Source organism: Ambystoma mexicanum, chromosome 1p (genome assembly GCF_040938575.1).
Source record: "Ambystoma mexicanum isolate Mex_15411 chromosome 1p, UKY_AmexF1_1, whole genome shotgun sequence".
NCBI lineage: Eukaryota > Metazoa > Chordata > Amphibia > Caudata > Ambystomatidae > Ambystoma > Ambystoma mexicanum.
In genome coordinates this window covers 381136399-381152550 of record NC_090921.1, presented here as the reverse complement: position 1 = coordinate 381152550, position 16152 = coordinate 381136399, and the positions used below count along the sequence as shown (strand labels likewise).

At 42.9% G+C, this 16152-nt stretch overlaps 1 protein-coding gene across 2 annotated transcripts in view; it reads left to right on the top strand.

Annotated features, from left to right (window-relative positions):
* Positions 1-16152, top strand: part of RFXANK (regulatory factor X associated ankyrin containing protein) — a 276320-nt gene that overhangs the window by 94791 nt on the left and 165377 nt on the right. For both annotated transcript variants that reach the window (XM_069649120.1, XM_069649121.1), the window contains exons 4-6: positions 919-1002; positions 5922-5987; positions 6312-6412. In XM_069649120.1, coding sequence (XP_069505221.1) covers positions 919-1002; positions 5922-5987; positions 6312-6412 — 251 coding nt within the window. The remainder of the gene's footprint in view (positions 1-918; positions 1003-5921; positions 5988-6311; positions 6413-16152) is intronic.

Below are 16152 nucleotides of genomic sequence, written 5' to 3'. Positions count from 1 at the left end.
CATCTCCCTCCATACATCAGCCAAGTCTAGGTTTTCTATAATCAAATTCAATGCCGCCGAGGCTACTGCCACCTGGTTCTGTGATAAGATAGATCTGTCCAGATCCAGGTTCCTAACACAATTGAAATCCTCCCCCTATCCGCTACCGGGTAAAAAAACATTCCCTATATGGGGCTATCTTGGCATTCAACATGGTAAGATGTGCTGGGATCCCGTGATTGGAGAAGTAAGAGTTTACTATGCATATTTCAGTTTGTTCAATGTAACCCCTTAGTATCAAGTATCTACCCTTCCACACATTTTATACATTTTGTTTAATACATCAGAGCTGTCTACCTCTGCAGCATACCTCCTTATGGTGCCCTCTTTTTGTTTCCAGTGTTAGGGATGGTTTGGAAGGGAATGGGTTTGCTTGGTAGAATTGCTCCATTTAAGCTTACAAAAGGAGCCTCTTGTGTGGAGTACATCTTGCTTTCAATGCCAGTTACCAGCCCTACATACAAGTGGTGTATCAGCCACTTTTACTTCCTAAAAATAAATAAAAAAAGGGAGTAAAAACACTCCCAACAAAAATAAGAAATGAGCTGTTTTCATTCACACAGCTCCATGTACATGTTAGGATGGTTAGTGTACGTAGGACCAGCAAAGGTAAACATACCTCTTTTAAAGTGCATGAATAACTTGTTACAAAGAATTATTATTATTACAACACATTCTGTTTTCCAGTTAGAAAATGTTTTACTGTCTTATAAAAAATACCGCCATTGGGAATTGGACTTACTTTTTTACTCGGAAAAAAATAATTTTACTCCCAACTTCAAAAAATAGGGAGTAAAATACTCCCAAATCTTATCTGGAGCACTGACATTCGCTCATGATTTCCATTTACACTGCTTTTGATGTTCCTTCCGCTACTAGCCGGCAGTTCATTGAAGCATTCAACAACTCTGACCAACCGACAGCGTGGAAATGAGGTGTCTGCTTTGCCCGCAACTCTTGACTGTGAGTATTGGTCATCTTTTGTGCTTTGTCAAGGTAAGAGGTGTGTCCTGGTCACTTGTGTAGGTGCATGACAAAAAGAAACTGTCGGGAGATTAGATGACAATGTTAATAGCTGGGAAAGTGGGGACTTTTTCTCAATTGTGCCCTTTTTCCCCTAAAAAGAAAAACAGCAGCTCTTTTAATGACAAGAAGGAAGCCTGGCCATCCATACATATAATTTCCATTTGTGTCTTCCTCTGATGTACCTTTTTGCAGAACTTTCTTCTTCAAGTCTACACTCTTTTTGGCGTAACATAATAAGTAACTTGGGCTGTAGTAGGGCACTTTCTCTTTTTCCTATGTTCCTTGGATGGAAAGGAACTGACACACACAGCTAGGCTACCAGGTTTACCACAACATATCCTGTAGATGAAGCAGAGAACACACCGACAACATTTAATAATGGAATGACCACACATGTTATGAAAGTAGTACTTTTACTTTCTGAGAAAGTAAAATGTCACGCATGTCATATGTACGTACGCTTTATGAATACGATTATTTTCAGTGTTTGAGGTTCGTGACCTAGTTCGGGTTATCAGTAATGCCCAAAGACATGCAGATGCTTTGGATACCAAATTGTCGGTACCCGGGGGCATCCTTGGATGCACACCCACTCAACTGGGAACCTGTCTAATGGGAATAACTAGGAGAGACAGCCTGGCTTCTGATTGGCTGTTTGGGATATGAGGTGCCTGAAAAGTAGAGCTGCTGTGTGCAAGAAGAGCCCTTGTCATTTGGACATTTGTAGAGTCTGATGGTTGAACCCCGGAAGATAGGGGGAGGTAAAAGAAGAGTCCCAATTAGTACTGGTAACCTTGGGGTTAGCCCTGGCGTGGGTGCTCGGAGGGCACTCTGAGGGAGGCTTCTAAAAACTCTTAGAGCACTACGTAAGAAAGCCACTGTGGAAGGGAGCTTACGGCTGTATGCCCAGCTGGTAGTAAGTTGGCAAGCATGCAGAAGCTCTTGTAGCCTTACATAAAAATAGGGGTGCAGCAGAGGTGCCAATAGCAAAATAAACAGGAGATAAAAGTCAATCGGTGAACTCAAGTCAAGTCTGTGTGGCAGTACAACAAGGTTCCACGCATAACATTCAACATGGCATTGTTCGGACATTCTCTCACACACCGTGGAAGAGAATGATGAGGCTTTTTGGAAGAACGTGCATATGTTCGGCTGCCATTTCTCCTAGGATTTGATGGAATGGGAGCATGAAAATGTCAACCAGGCAGTGCTTTGAAATTGTTTTGAGGAGGTGCCTCCTTCCCTCCATTCCAGGTATAGAAGCAATTTTGTCTTCTGCCTTGTTGCTCTTAAGTGCATAAGTGGTGCTTATGGCTTCAATCACTTCATGATAATCTCTGTTCAGACGTATATGAATCTATAAAAGATCAATACTGGTGCTGGAAGGTTACCAATCCCCATGGTGGCTCATGGTGAGTTATGTAATGTATCTGAAAGTGAAATTGTAAATTGTAGCATGTGGTCTTGCTGCACTGGGTGGGTCATTATTGCACAACAGTGCATGTGCTCTTAAAGGATATATGGTTCATTCAACACACTTCAATCAGAGCCCTTGAGTGCGAGAACATAACATCACACAATATATGAACTATAACACTGATAAAAATACAAAAATCAGGTAAAAGTAAAATGACATAATTAAAAATGGCGTAATCAGAGTTATCGCTCATATTAACAATAGGACATTCTGGTAATCCAAGGAGCTGACAGTTGCTTTATTACGGTTCTAACAAGTGGCCACTTCAGAATAATGTTAACGGTTGAAACTAACTTTCCTTTGAATATAAACTGGAAGGTTGTGCTGGCCACCTCCTATAATAATACAGTCTGTTCCGTGATTTTTAGATCGCTTAGTGATATGGCTCGGAGGCGGGAGGGGGGGGGTCAACCTTTTGACTTGGCCATGCAAAAGCTTTGTCCTAAAGAGCCTTTCCTGGCTCGTGTCTTAGTTCTTTGGAAACATTACTAATGATATTATTTCCGTGCCTGGGGTAATTGTTTTCTTGTCCCCAATATTGTGCATATCCACGTTCCACGTAACCGTTTCACTTACTGTAGGAACCAACAAAGCATCGTAAATGTGGATACGGTAGGGTCCAGAAATTTCTTGTTGGTGCCTTCCCTAGATCAAGATTACGGGCACACTGGACATTCGGTACAGTGGCTAGATTTAAATACGTTGTCGGAGTCTGATTAGGACTAACATTTCCTAATGCTGCCTTTTTCAACGTACAACCCGCAAATTAGAATTGCAGTGCATTCTATAGGGCAACGTCGTAGTCTGAGAAGAGAAGAAACTCTTTGTATTTCCTTCCTTCCATTTCAGCTTCAGGTCCATATCTATGGACAATCACAAGGTCGCTGTAACTTTTGCGATTTCTTTCTGCGTACTACACAAGCTCTGAATAAGTCATTGGAGGCAGGGTATCCACATCAAGGAAGGACCCAGTGGTGGTGCCAATACTAGAAGTTTCAACTTTAGTCATGGGTTCTTCATTTGTTAAAGACCACTCCCTTTCATCGTAGCTATAATGTAAAGTCTTTATTTCTTACGGCAGAAGTCACTTGACCTAGATGGGCTGGGATTCTGAGTATAGGTGGCTACAGTATCTGCATGAGCACTGCAGGGGTGCAAGAATTTTCGATTAGAGAGAATTTCAAGATGATCTATTTGACTGAGTTAAATCAAGGAAGGGTTGAGCCCGTTTACTTTAGTCTTATCACTTAAATTAAACTGCAGATTGGTAGACATCAAATGTCTTTCTTGTTTGCATTGATCCGCTTCCATCTCCTTTTACTTCTGGGCAATACATCTTGGAATTGCATTATGGGATGTTTTGTTGTCCTGGACTGGGAGTCTGCTCAGCTTTGGAGATATATATTGGATGTTTTCCTTTTTACAATGCCCCCATGTTAACACATCCTTGGCAAGCACAGGAATAACGCTTATTTCTATCATGTACCCCAGAATCTATGGATTTATTTGAAATTGTACCTAGTGTATTTGGGAATATCTGCATTTTCGTTGCTTTTATTACCTGTGCTCTAGTAGCAGGCATGTTAAATTTTCTGGTATTTTACCCTTGTCCTGTGCTCAGGATAGATGCTAGATATTGGGCACAAGAGTTACTACCTTTCATAGACCAGGCTTGTGGCGTTGACATTTTTATAGGGTCTGTGAGATAAACGTATGCTGCACTATTTAATGATGGGGTTTGTCATATGCAGACACAAGCTGTCTTTTCAACCCTGATGAGCTTACAATTGGAGATGAAACTGGCCTGCAAGCCCTGCTTTTCTCCACGTTTGCCCAAGTCATAATTGGATGAGAAGTGTATCTAATTGCACCTTCTCCACCCATAGCCTGCAGTCCTTGTATTCATTAACTTGATAATCATGGTCAGTTGAACAGCAGCCCTATCACCACTGTAATGTCATGAGATTGGGCCAGATATCCGGAGACCCAGCAACCTCACTCACTCCTCAGCCCAGAACCTGTCAATGCCGTCGACCTTGGGTGTGACAAGCCCATGGCAAAATGTACTCCTGTGCTCTGCTCCAATGCACTTGAAGGCCTTTGAAGCGAGAGGACGGGGCAAGGATTGCTAAAGCTGCCTAAAGCTTTGTCTGCACGTGTAGTTGTTGAGCTGTACTATCCACAAAGGAAAAGTTCCTGCAATGTCACATTAGGCCTTGGCTGTTGGAACTATGCACTAGGCTAGTGCCCCTATGGTAAAACCAGCCTCTGATGTTTGATTACATTACGTAATGCACTAAAGCTCTGTTTGAAAAGGTGATTTGATTCCCCTCTCAGCGTGGCCACAACCTTTTATAGGCCGAATGTCACATGAAAAAGGAACTCCTAGATGTGTGGGATAAATTATGACTAAGCTTGTTGGCCGAATTGTGCTTTTACATCCACTGGAGCAGTGGGAACTCTTGATCTCTGATTTGCTCTATAACAAGTTAGACCTGAACCCGAAACATACCCAACAAAACATTCTAGTACACCAGTTTTGCACCCTAACTAGGATGCAAAGCCTACTGGGCAGAAGTGTTGGACAGAACAGGTTTGGTGATTGGTGACCATTTAAAGAGGAACCCGAGTTGGCGATATTACGCTCACTAGGAGACAGCAACCTGCATAACAAAGGGATGTGCCGCTTGTTCTATAGGGCACTAGTTGCAAAGAAGTGCTGAATCTCTGGAAGACTAGGAATAAGCCTGTGATTAAAAAAAAAAGTAATGGTTACTTGATCTTTGGCTGCTTTCCATTTATTAGAAGACGTTGTATACAAGGCCTGCCAGAGAAGGTATGTACCTGGAACAGTGTGCAATTTATAACCATTTATACATCTAGCTTGTTAATATTGGGTGGTATTGAAAAGTGGACAGCAAATTCTATGTGGTCAGGCGTGTATATCTTGCCCTTTCTTTCATTTTCTATGTGTCCTCCTCACGTTGTGTCATGTTCAGTGTAGCTGGTGCCTGAATGCCCTTGGGGTTTTATTCCGCTTATGGTTACTATACCATTCGCTGAGAAGAGGGCAGGGGTAGGGGGACATGTGCTGAATGGAGTGGTGTCCCGACTTTTCTGTGTCCTTCTTAACCATTCCTTGTAATGAAAATTCAGTTCCCTCATGTTCCTTTCTTCCCGTTTACTCATTCTCTCAGTTCCTCTCGTATGCTTGCACCCACTTTTCTGGGACCACATGCTGCTCTTGTTCATCTCCATTATTCTTCTCTTTTGTTGACCTTCAACCGTCTTTGAGTGGGCCTATTCTATGGCATCATAAGGTTTATAAAACTAACCGACATAATCTGCTGTATTTTTATTTTTATTTCTCTAATAACAGCACTGTCTGTACACCAGCTGGCAGCACAAGGGGAGCTCACTCAGCTGAAAGAATATCTGCGCAAAGGTGCGTTGTGGGTTAGGCTAGTGTGTCTTTACCTACATCGTACGTGCGTTGGTAAGGCCTGTGAAGTGTAACCAGACCACCCATGTCGTTTGGTGGGAGCCTAGCACAAACTACAGGTAGGTTCTATTAAACAAAATACACAGTTGAATTAAGTGGAGCAAGGCAGTGAGGAGAGTTCCTGCTTGTACATCTGGATGCAGATCGAATGACTTTTCATTTCCTGTTAAGTGTTTAAATCATAGGACACCAGGGATGCAGTTTTGTTTGAGTTGTTTCTCCCCACTACACAGTATGTCTGCATTAATTTTTTTTCTCTTTTTCCAGACAGCTATCTCATTGATCGGCCCGATGAGCGAGGTTTCACCACTTTGATGTGGGCCTCAGCATTTGGCGAGATTGAGACCGTCCGCTACCTGCTGGAAGTGGTGAGGGAACTGCCCAAAAGCTTGAGTCTGAAACAGCAGTTTCTGGGATCGGGGATGGACTATTGTGGCATGGCATTTTGTTTGAGTAACTTCACGTCGGCTATTTAAGTAACATTATTTTCTTCCAGACACAAGTGAGGCAAATAGCCGACTTCAGAACTGGGATGAGCTGTAATCTAAATGCTAATCCTGCTTCATTCATGAGAACAGGTTGAACACACTGTGTTCCCCGAGGGGACAATAACCTTATACCTTTCTTCATGAAGGTTATTTATAATGCCCTCTATTTGTATTTTAATGAAGTTAGCAAGGATCAGTTTGTTCCAGATATGAATTTCGTTTATTTCTCATCACTAGTCACAAAAAAATCTTAAAGGGCATCAATCATTAATATATATTTTAGACTTCCATATCTGATTAGCTATACATACCACAGTCATCTACACCTATACCCCCCCCACCTTCCAGTCCCTAAGGCTGTGGAAAATGTGTGACCTAACGCAAAACCAGGCATAGAAGTATCTGGTGGGAGACTGTTGGGACAGTTTTTCTGAAGTCCAACTAAGGGCTTAGTCAAACCATTCAACTGAGGCAGTACAAGACTCCCCTCTTAGTATAAGGCTGTACCACCTGAGTTCAGGGTAGCCTAGACTGAGCAGCCGGGCTTATCCTAGGAGGGAGAGAGGGCTGTACAATCGGTACAAATGTCATTGTAATACCAATGGTCCAAAAAATAAATTATGCACTATGTATTGGACAAATACATGGTTTATTTAAATACAAGTAGGCCCAGATCATTCGTGGGGGGAAATAAGTACTATCACATTATTTATAACCACAATTATAAAAACACAACACCATGCTTGAAGGTACACAGACCAAAGCATATAACCTTATTTGGAACACCTAACAGGAGTTCTAGGGAAGTCGAAACCAAAAGTAACTTTTAGATTACTTTCAGTAATACCAGGGTAGTAGACCCTATCAGTTGTACCATGACGTTCAGCAACAAATCGCATAGCATTATCAACTGGACGATCTACTTTTCTGATTTAGTGAAAGACAGATTCTACGGCCAGTATAAATCTATAACCGTTATTCAGGATAACCGTTATTCTAGGGGAGTTGGACCTTGCGGTGGAATATTCAATTAGTTGCTTTTCAGTACACAGACCTTAGTCTTAGAGAGGCAATAACTGTTAAGTAAAACCTATACACTTTTTTTGATAAGCAACTTAAAGGCAGGTATAAACCCAAGATTCTTTTTGTGTCCATCTAAAACAGACCAGGGAAAACAAAACCCAGTGTTACACTTTATGAATGACTCAAAGTTATTCTAGGTAGATAAATCCTAATACAGACTTATTCTGGACAGGCTAACAGCAAGTCAGGGGAAGCTAGACCCAGTTGGGGAAACTCATACAATTATCCTAACAGGAATAATAAAGTTAAACCAACAGCATTACTTTTGGGGCAGAGGCACAACCAATTCATAGGTGCACAACATAACCTTATATATACTTTTCAGAATAGTGCAACACACATTCAAGGTTTCCCCAGGTTTCCCCAGGTCGCTGAGGCGTCTTTAACCCTCGACGAACCTGGGGATTCCGACATTTTTCAAGGTTTATAAAAGATGGCTTTGAAAGTACACAATTCAAGCCATCTTTTATAAAGCTTTGTCCGTACTGAAAGGTTTATAAAAGATGGCTTGAATTGTGTACTTTCAAAGCCATCTTTTATAAACCCGAAATGTTTAAAAAGATGGGCTGAAAACTAGGCAAAAAATAAGGTATGCACACAAATATATATATATATATCTCTTACTATGGTTTGTGTACTATGCAAGCCATCTTTTCTAAACATAGAAACATGTAACACACTTCTATGTTTAGAAAAGATGGCTTACAAAGTACACAAACCATAGTCAGGTATGCATACAAATATATAACATTTATATATATTTGTGTGCATACCATACGATTTGCGTACTTTTTAGGCCACGCCCCTCCCAGAAGCCACGCCCCCAAATGAGGCCCCCCCCTCGATTTCTTACCCCACTTAAAGCCCTGAGTAGGGCTGACCACCTTGTCCACCCCACACTACTACCCTCTCTCCCCTCCCACGGCCTGAGGAATGTCAAGATGTGTGTTTGAGTTTCTTTAAAAAGGGATTCTATTGACTGATTTTAATAGAACATATAAGCAGTTGTAGGTTGTGGGGGGCCGAGTGAGTAAACCATATCTTTACTTGTTAGGAAAGATTTTCTTTGTGCTGCTTTCCTCCCATAGACTTCGTTGACACCTTTTTTGTTTTTGCTTTGTTTTGAACCCTGTCCTTACTTTTTGGGGTGAGTAAAGTAAGCCTTCTGCTTTATTTTCCTTGCCTGCTTGCTCATTCTTATGAGGAAACATATCAGTCCCTAAGACTATCTGTACTAAGAGACTCTTAGTGAATCCTTGTATTGTTATAATTGCCAGTCACCTTATAGTGAAGTGCATTTAGGATACTTTGTATCATTTGCAACTTTCTATATAATGGCTTTTTGGTTACTTGTACAATGTGCCTAAAACAAGCTGGTGGCAGCAGTGATATTTGTACATTTTTTTAAACCTTTTTACTTGTGCACTTTTGCGTTTACAGCAAATTGCTACTAAAGGTGGCTAGCGCCCTAAGATGGACGTGCCACAAGGTTTTTTCACTTGTTTTTTGCCTATATTGTTCCTAAGCCGCCTTCCTGCTTCCAGGTCAGGAAATGCCTTGTATGCAAATCCCTTTCCCTCGGTAAGCTGTTGATTTCATGGGCTAAGCAGCAGTGTGGCCAGAGGAAGGGGATATGACTGTCTGGTCCTAAATCTACATCCCTGGTGCTTGAATGTCTGTTGCTGGGCAAATGTTGTGACCAGTGGCTATCCATGACTGGATAGCCACTGCCAGTTTGAATGGTGCAGATCTTTACAATTGGTGGGCTTGGGCATGCTCAGAGTCCAAATCCTGGATAAAAGGAGAGCTCACGCAGCCATTCAACAGATCATCATTGTAGACAAGACCTCTATGAAGAAGTGAAGCCCGCTGACGAACCCTGAAGCTGACCAGCATCAACTCCAGTGCAGTCCTGGTAAAACCCTGCTCTTCTGTCCTGGTCTCAAGACGGCCCTAGTCAGTGCTTTGACCCCTGGACCAGTGGGAACAACCAGTCTCAAACCATGCTTGAGTATCTGCACCTTCAGAGGCTTTGGAAGTTTTCCTGGACCAGCCTGTGGACCGACCAGCTCTCTACTGGGCTACCTCGCTGCAGCCATTGCCGTTCTTAGTGCATTCTTGGAATTTGGAGGATCTTCATCTTGTGGAACAAGACACCTACTCCTTCATGCTGGGCCTGCTCCTGTGTTCGTCCCCTGAAGATCCGCTGTCGCAGCCTCACTGTGGTGATTCCAGTTGCAACACTACTTGAATCTTTGGAATTGTCCTGAGGTGGTCTGGCCCTCAGAAGTGTTCATATTTCCTTGTTTGGGTGTTCAATTGGAAGTTGTCTGGAACCGATTCCTAAGCACCGTAACCAACCAAAGCTAATCCTGTGTCCGAAAATGACTTCTGCACCTGTGACCCCTGGCCCTTACTTGACAGCACCAAAGAAGTGTGTCGCCAACCGATTCCGGGACTCTCAAACAATCTGAGTCTGGGGGGGTGTGTGGGGGGGGGGTTAGTTAACCTACCCGTTTCTGTGCTCTCCTGTTCTCTATAGGGTTACAATGGCGTCAAGTACTGTCCCTAAATCACTCTTTTCTTACTTTGGTCAGTGGAGGCATGGTCAAGGATCACTTTCTAGACTACTGAATTTAAACATTTTACTCTATTAATCATAACCATTGACACTGCCAGTCTCTTTATAAGCCTACCTGAAAAGTATCCACTTTGGAACTGGTGCAAGGCCCCAAACCATCTCAGGGTTGCTAGGGAAGCTGTTCTATGATTATCCTGAACTGTTCTGTCTTATTTCAAAGGCATGTGAAACTTACCCGTGTTGCACTGGTCATTGAATCAAATGCTATTCTATTTCTCATAATGGTGAAATGTGTATCTGTTTTATAAGGGTTTGGTGTGGCAGTATTTGATAAAAGGTTTTACTTTCTTAATGTGTATTTTAAAGGCCTAATCAACTATTTGTCAGGTTCCACCGGTGTTTGCCTCAAAGGCGTTGGCAGTTGTTGTGGAGACTTGGGCAGGCTCACTCGATACAGTGCCTTCCTCGCCGGCTTCCCGGATGGCACCCGACCTCGGCATGTTTGCAGTACTTTCCTTTCCGGCATCCTGGACATTGCATGAGGACATTGCATTCACGGGAACGCTGAGCCAATGGCATTGTGGCTTTTCCGACATCTCTGAAACAGAAGCCTTCCATCTTTACTGGCTGTTTCTTCTCAATGTGATTTTGATCTGGAGTGACTTCTTATTCTTGTTCCTATTTTCTGTATTTAGATTGTGTTCCCTGGACTGCCGCTGCCTCCGCCTTTAGTTGATGGCAGTGGATTCTAGATTTCTGATCCTGACCTTGCTTCACGAATTGCTTTTGGATTATCCCGTTTTTGTGTTTTTTTTTCCTTGTTTAGGAGGTCTCGTATCCTTCTGGACCTTTGGTGAGGTTTTGGATGTGCTACCTGCCATTTCTGTGGATTGGAACTACCAACATTCAATGGGGGTTACTTAGTTGATTCTGAAGGACTCCCTAGTGATCTTAGTAGTGTCCTTGTTTCGTAGTTTTCAGATCCCTGCAAATTGCATCTGGTCTCTTGTGGCAGGATCGTCCAGGCGGTTAGCTGACCGACTTTATCCTGTTTGCACTGCCATCAACATGCACGTTGTTTTGGGCTCTTCCCTGGTCCCCGATTCAAAACACCCCGTTAAGCCTCTTATTTTCACTACTCTGAGACATATTTATAGCATTTATTTAATCTGGTAGTAACAGATTAACAGATCTGTGCTAGCTTGTGAGCTTGTCGGTTGGGGTAGTTCCTGACTTTTGAATCCTGCATTTTCACTGAATACCACATTTCACTGTGTTTGTTATGCTACTGTGAGGCTTGCATTCAGGGGAAAGTTTTCTGTCTTCGTGGAAGTTGAGAAGGCGTAAAACTTTTGTATATTTTTACCTGCCTAACTAGAATTATTGGTGTTGCTCTTTGTGGACTCATTGTAGCCCTAGACCACTCTCACACCCTTTCTGAGAGTAAGCCTTGCCGCTCTGTTACCTTACTTTTGATCGGGTTTCGCTAACCTCTGTCTTCCCTGGCCACCATAATAGGGTGGCCTCCCAAAATCCTCCCCCCAGGGTTAATTTTAGAAATCCATATAAACTATACTCAAAAGGTGGGGGCAGTATATGAAAGATTAATACCACTTATTCTTTCTTTTTGATCCACCAACCTCCTATTTAGAAATTCTGAACAAAGATGTTTCTTTTTGCTGCTTCCCCGCATAGACCTCACTGGAATACCCTACGTTTTGCTATTGCTATGACCCTTCCCTGACGTTTTGACTTTTGAGAGTAAGTGAAGCCGTTTTGTTCTACTCGCCTTGCTAACCTTATCTGTTTTGGGGGCACTAATCGGTCCCTATGGCTATCGGTGCAGAAGAACTCTGTTCACAAAAGTACTTTTTTGTTTATTTTTCCTGCACAAATCTTTGGGTCCCTGTAACTTTATTTTTGGAACTTTGTGGTTACTTGTGGTTACATGTATGTTTCTTTGGTGGGCTGGTGGCAGCATTGTACTGTTTGCTTATGTATGGTCTTGTGCTCTTTTTCATTTTACCACTTAAAGCAAATTAGATTACCATATACACAACCACTATGTTTTCACCTGTCCTTTGCCCATCTTATAGTTGACCTTCTTTCTGCCCTGGTGTGAACGGATTGTCCATATATTTGGTAAGACCTTTCCTGTGGAAAGCTCCAGCTTTCGTGGGAAAAGTGGCAGTATGCGTGTATGTCCAGAGCTTGGGGGCTGGGTCTGTCTAAACCCAGTACACATCTAGGCCAGGTGTGTTTGTGGCTGGGCAGATGTAGTGGCCAGAGAGGCGGTCCAATCGGTTTGAATGGCGCAGATCCTTGCCATTGGTGGTCTGGAGGGCAACTTTAGCCATATCATGGATAAACAAGGGACTCCTGCAGCCACTCGACAGATCATCTTTGGAGCTAAGGCCCCTACAAAGGAGAGCAGCTCACTGAAAACCTGGAACCCGTTGGATGATCACCAGTAGCCCTTTTTTCACTTGTACGGTCAAGCCCTGCCTCTGCTGATCTCCAGTAGGCCTTCATCAGTGCTTCCACCCCTGGACGGGTGGGAACGGCCAGTTGCGACCTCTGCTTGAAGATCCAGCCACTTCAACAGTCCCAGAACCCTCCTGTGCTCTAGACAGATATCTATCCTGGGCTTCTTTGCTGCAACAGTCGCGGTCCCAATTTGAGCCTTGGGAATTCGCAGACCCTCGGCTTACAGAGCCAGAAGCATTTCGCTAACTTTACAGCTCTTCACTGTGAATAGGGGGCCTTACAGGGCCAGTTTCTTTTTTTTTTTCTCGCTCGACTCAAGCGTTGCCTTCTGGCATTTTCTTCGAGTGGCAATTGCTGCTTGTCCCCTGCATCATGTCTTGTGATTCCTCCAAGGTTGTTGGAGTAGTGGTCCCGAAGTCGGCATGTCACGAGTGTCTAGCTGTCCAGAATCCAGTTTATCGGACCACGGAATAGCAAACTAACTAGTTCTTACCCGATACCTAAATGGACCTCTGCCCTTGCGATCCCTGATATTCCTCCAACGGAACCAAGGCACAAATCCTGAAATCGCTGGACCTTCTGTGACTCCTTTGGTGGACCCTAAGAGAATCTGTGTACAGGGAGTGGGAGCGAGTAAACCTACCCGTTTTGGTCCCCTCTCTCTACACATGGTTTTATGAGCATAGACCTATGTCTCCCTTGTCTAGCATCAAATCTCTACTCTGGATTATTCAACAGTTGTTTTTTTCACAATGTCTTAATGAAATTATAGACATTTAATCCAAGTCCACTCATTTGTGATTCCGTAACTTTCTTGTTATCTCTTGACAGTTACCATCTATCAGCCATTAACTTTCCTAAAATACCATTATTTGTGTCTATTTTCTCCTCTATTTCTTGTCCTATACATAAACTCTTTTTAGGTCCTTGCTCAACCCATTCGATGGGCACAGAGTAAAGGGAAGATAACAATATATACACACATTAATCAATATGAAGGCTAATACTCTGTGTGTTTTATTTTTTTACCAGGTGTGTGGTACTTTCTTTACTACCCTTTAAGCTGTCCAATTATGCACTTACTTCAGTGACCTAAATTAGAGTGTCCAGCCGAGGCTTAATATTAATGGTACAAAACCATCAAATGTATTCACTTTGTTCATTTTGGGTACATTGTTTTAACAGAGTCACAATGAGATGTATTTAAATACCTTGATCCTTGGCGGAGGAGGCGTAGTCTTCACTAACATGTTCCCCTTGTCTTTCTTTCTCTTTGAAGATCACTGGATCTTCACCATTTGCATTTAAAATAGTAGCCAAGTCAACCAAAAAAGTAGCTTTTCACTCTCATTGGCCCAATATAAATATGTTGCTAACCCCTATAGCCACCCTCCTTACTTACTTTTGCCATCTGCTTTTCCTTGATGCATTGTTTCTCCCAGAATTGGCTCTTTTTTTCTTTTTCTTTCTCTCTCTTTCTCTCTTTTTTCTCCTTTTCTCTCTTTTTCTTTCTCTTTTTCTCTCTCTCTCTCAGAAATCGGCTTGTTTGTTCCTTATACAATTCCACCCTGTTCCACCAATCTGCACCACATTTTGCATAGTTACCTGTTAGAAGCCTCTAGACATTACTGGCTACATGAAATTTTGACACACCACCCCTTTCCTTGGATTTCAGCCCCACACATCAGATGGTTTCTTCAAATCGACAAAACATCCAATGTGGTTGTGGAAGGACCAGACAAAGCTCATTCTAAATGCCTCGACGCGAGAAACAAAACTCAAACTTCCATATGGGACCTCGAAAACCACTTTTCAGGGCCCTAAAATGCACGGTTCTGAGATATTGGCACTGCAAAGCACTGCACCGCGCCAGTATGAGGTGACAGGTGGGGAGAGCGCACCGAAGGTCACACTATGCTGCAGCATGCCAACTCTTGCCCCCCTTCACGTCTGCTCTGGGGTATTTAAGCCAGCCACACACACCTATGCTCGTTGTAGTTTACTTCAGAGTGCAAAGCATATCAAGCGATAAGCGACTCAGGACAGCGACCTACAGGGTAATTGATTTTTCAACACTTGGTGAGTGTTAGCATGTCTGTCTACAGAACCCGTACACAGAACGGGTACTTTTTGCTAGTGTGTTTTTTTTTTTTTTTTCTTTTTTTTTTTTTTGTATCAAGTTTTATTATAATTTTTCTAAACACATCAACAGTATCAACAACGTGTACTACGTGTAATTTCGGGGGGGTGGGTTTCCCCCTCCCTCCCAATCTCCCTTATCCTACATGCAGCTCATCAAGTTACTCTTATTTCTTTGTCACAACCATTATGTCCCCGCCTCATACCATTTTATTCCAAGGGCAGGTTATTGTCTACACTTTTAAAGAAAGGAAGCCAGGTCCCCTCTATATCCGTTCGTGGCTCGTCCAAAAGATGAGTCAGATATTCAATATCATAAATAGATTTCACTTTCTGAACCCATTCCTTTTCTGTGGGCATGCTCCCTCTTTTACAATGTTGTGCCACACAACTCCTCGCCGCAAATAGTAGAGTGTGAAAATGTGGCCCTCCTCTCATCCGTATTCCTCCTTCTCGTGCACCCCAAACAAAAGTAGGCTAGGTTCCCTTAATCTATGTATCTCATCAAGGTCCCATTAGCCAGCCCAAGACCTCTTTTCAGTATATCTGAATGAGTGGACAGGCCCACCACATGTAGTAATAGTCACCATTGGCACCTTTACAGCACCAGCAACGTGCGTCTACCTCCGGGTACATCTTTGCTAGCGCTGCGGGTGGTTTATGTAGCTATTTGTATGCCTGCATCCTATATTGCAAGGACAACGTGGACCGTTTTACACCCCTACACATTTTTCCACCATTCTGGTCGGTCAATTCAACTCCCACATCTCAATTCAACTCCCAGATCATCTGCCCATTTCCTATGTGTGGGTGATAGATCAATGAGTTTGCCACTTCTTATTTCTCCATATAACCTGGATATTTGCCCCTTCGTATTAGTTTCCTGCAGCAATATCTTCTCCAAGGAAGTGCGCTCTCAGGATAGGTTTACTCCCCGGTTGGACCTCGTCGGGACCCCCTTCAACTGTAGGCAATGTTACTTCTAAATATGTTTCCCTAAGTGCGGGAATGGTTGGCTTTCGTGCAACTTCATTTTCCATGTGCGCATCTGAATAACGAGGTAAGCCACTTTTCGAACATCCGTACTCGGTGAGCCACCATCTCCTAAGAGTTTGGAAGGGTATGTCCCCTTACCAACCACTGCAATTCTTTACAAATCCGTGTAAAAGGTGCATCTTGTAACAATGTTCTGAAACATATATAGGCTACAAAATATTTTATAGGTGATTTTATAAGCAGAGCTCATCAGTTCAAGACTTAAAGTACCTACCCAAAGTACTCCAGTGCAGAGAAACCAATGTGTATGCACCAAAAAAGCTTTGTATACTCG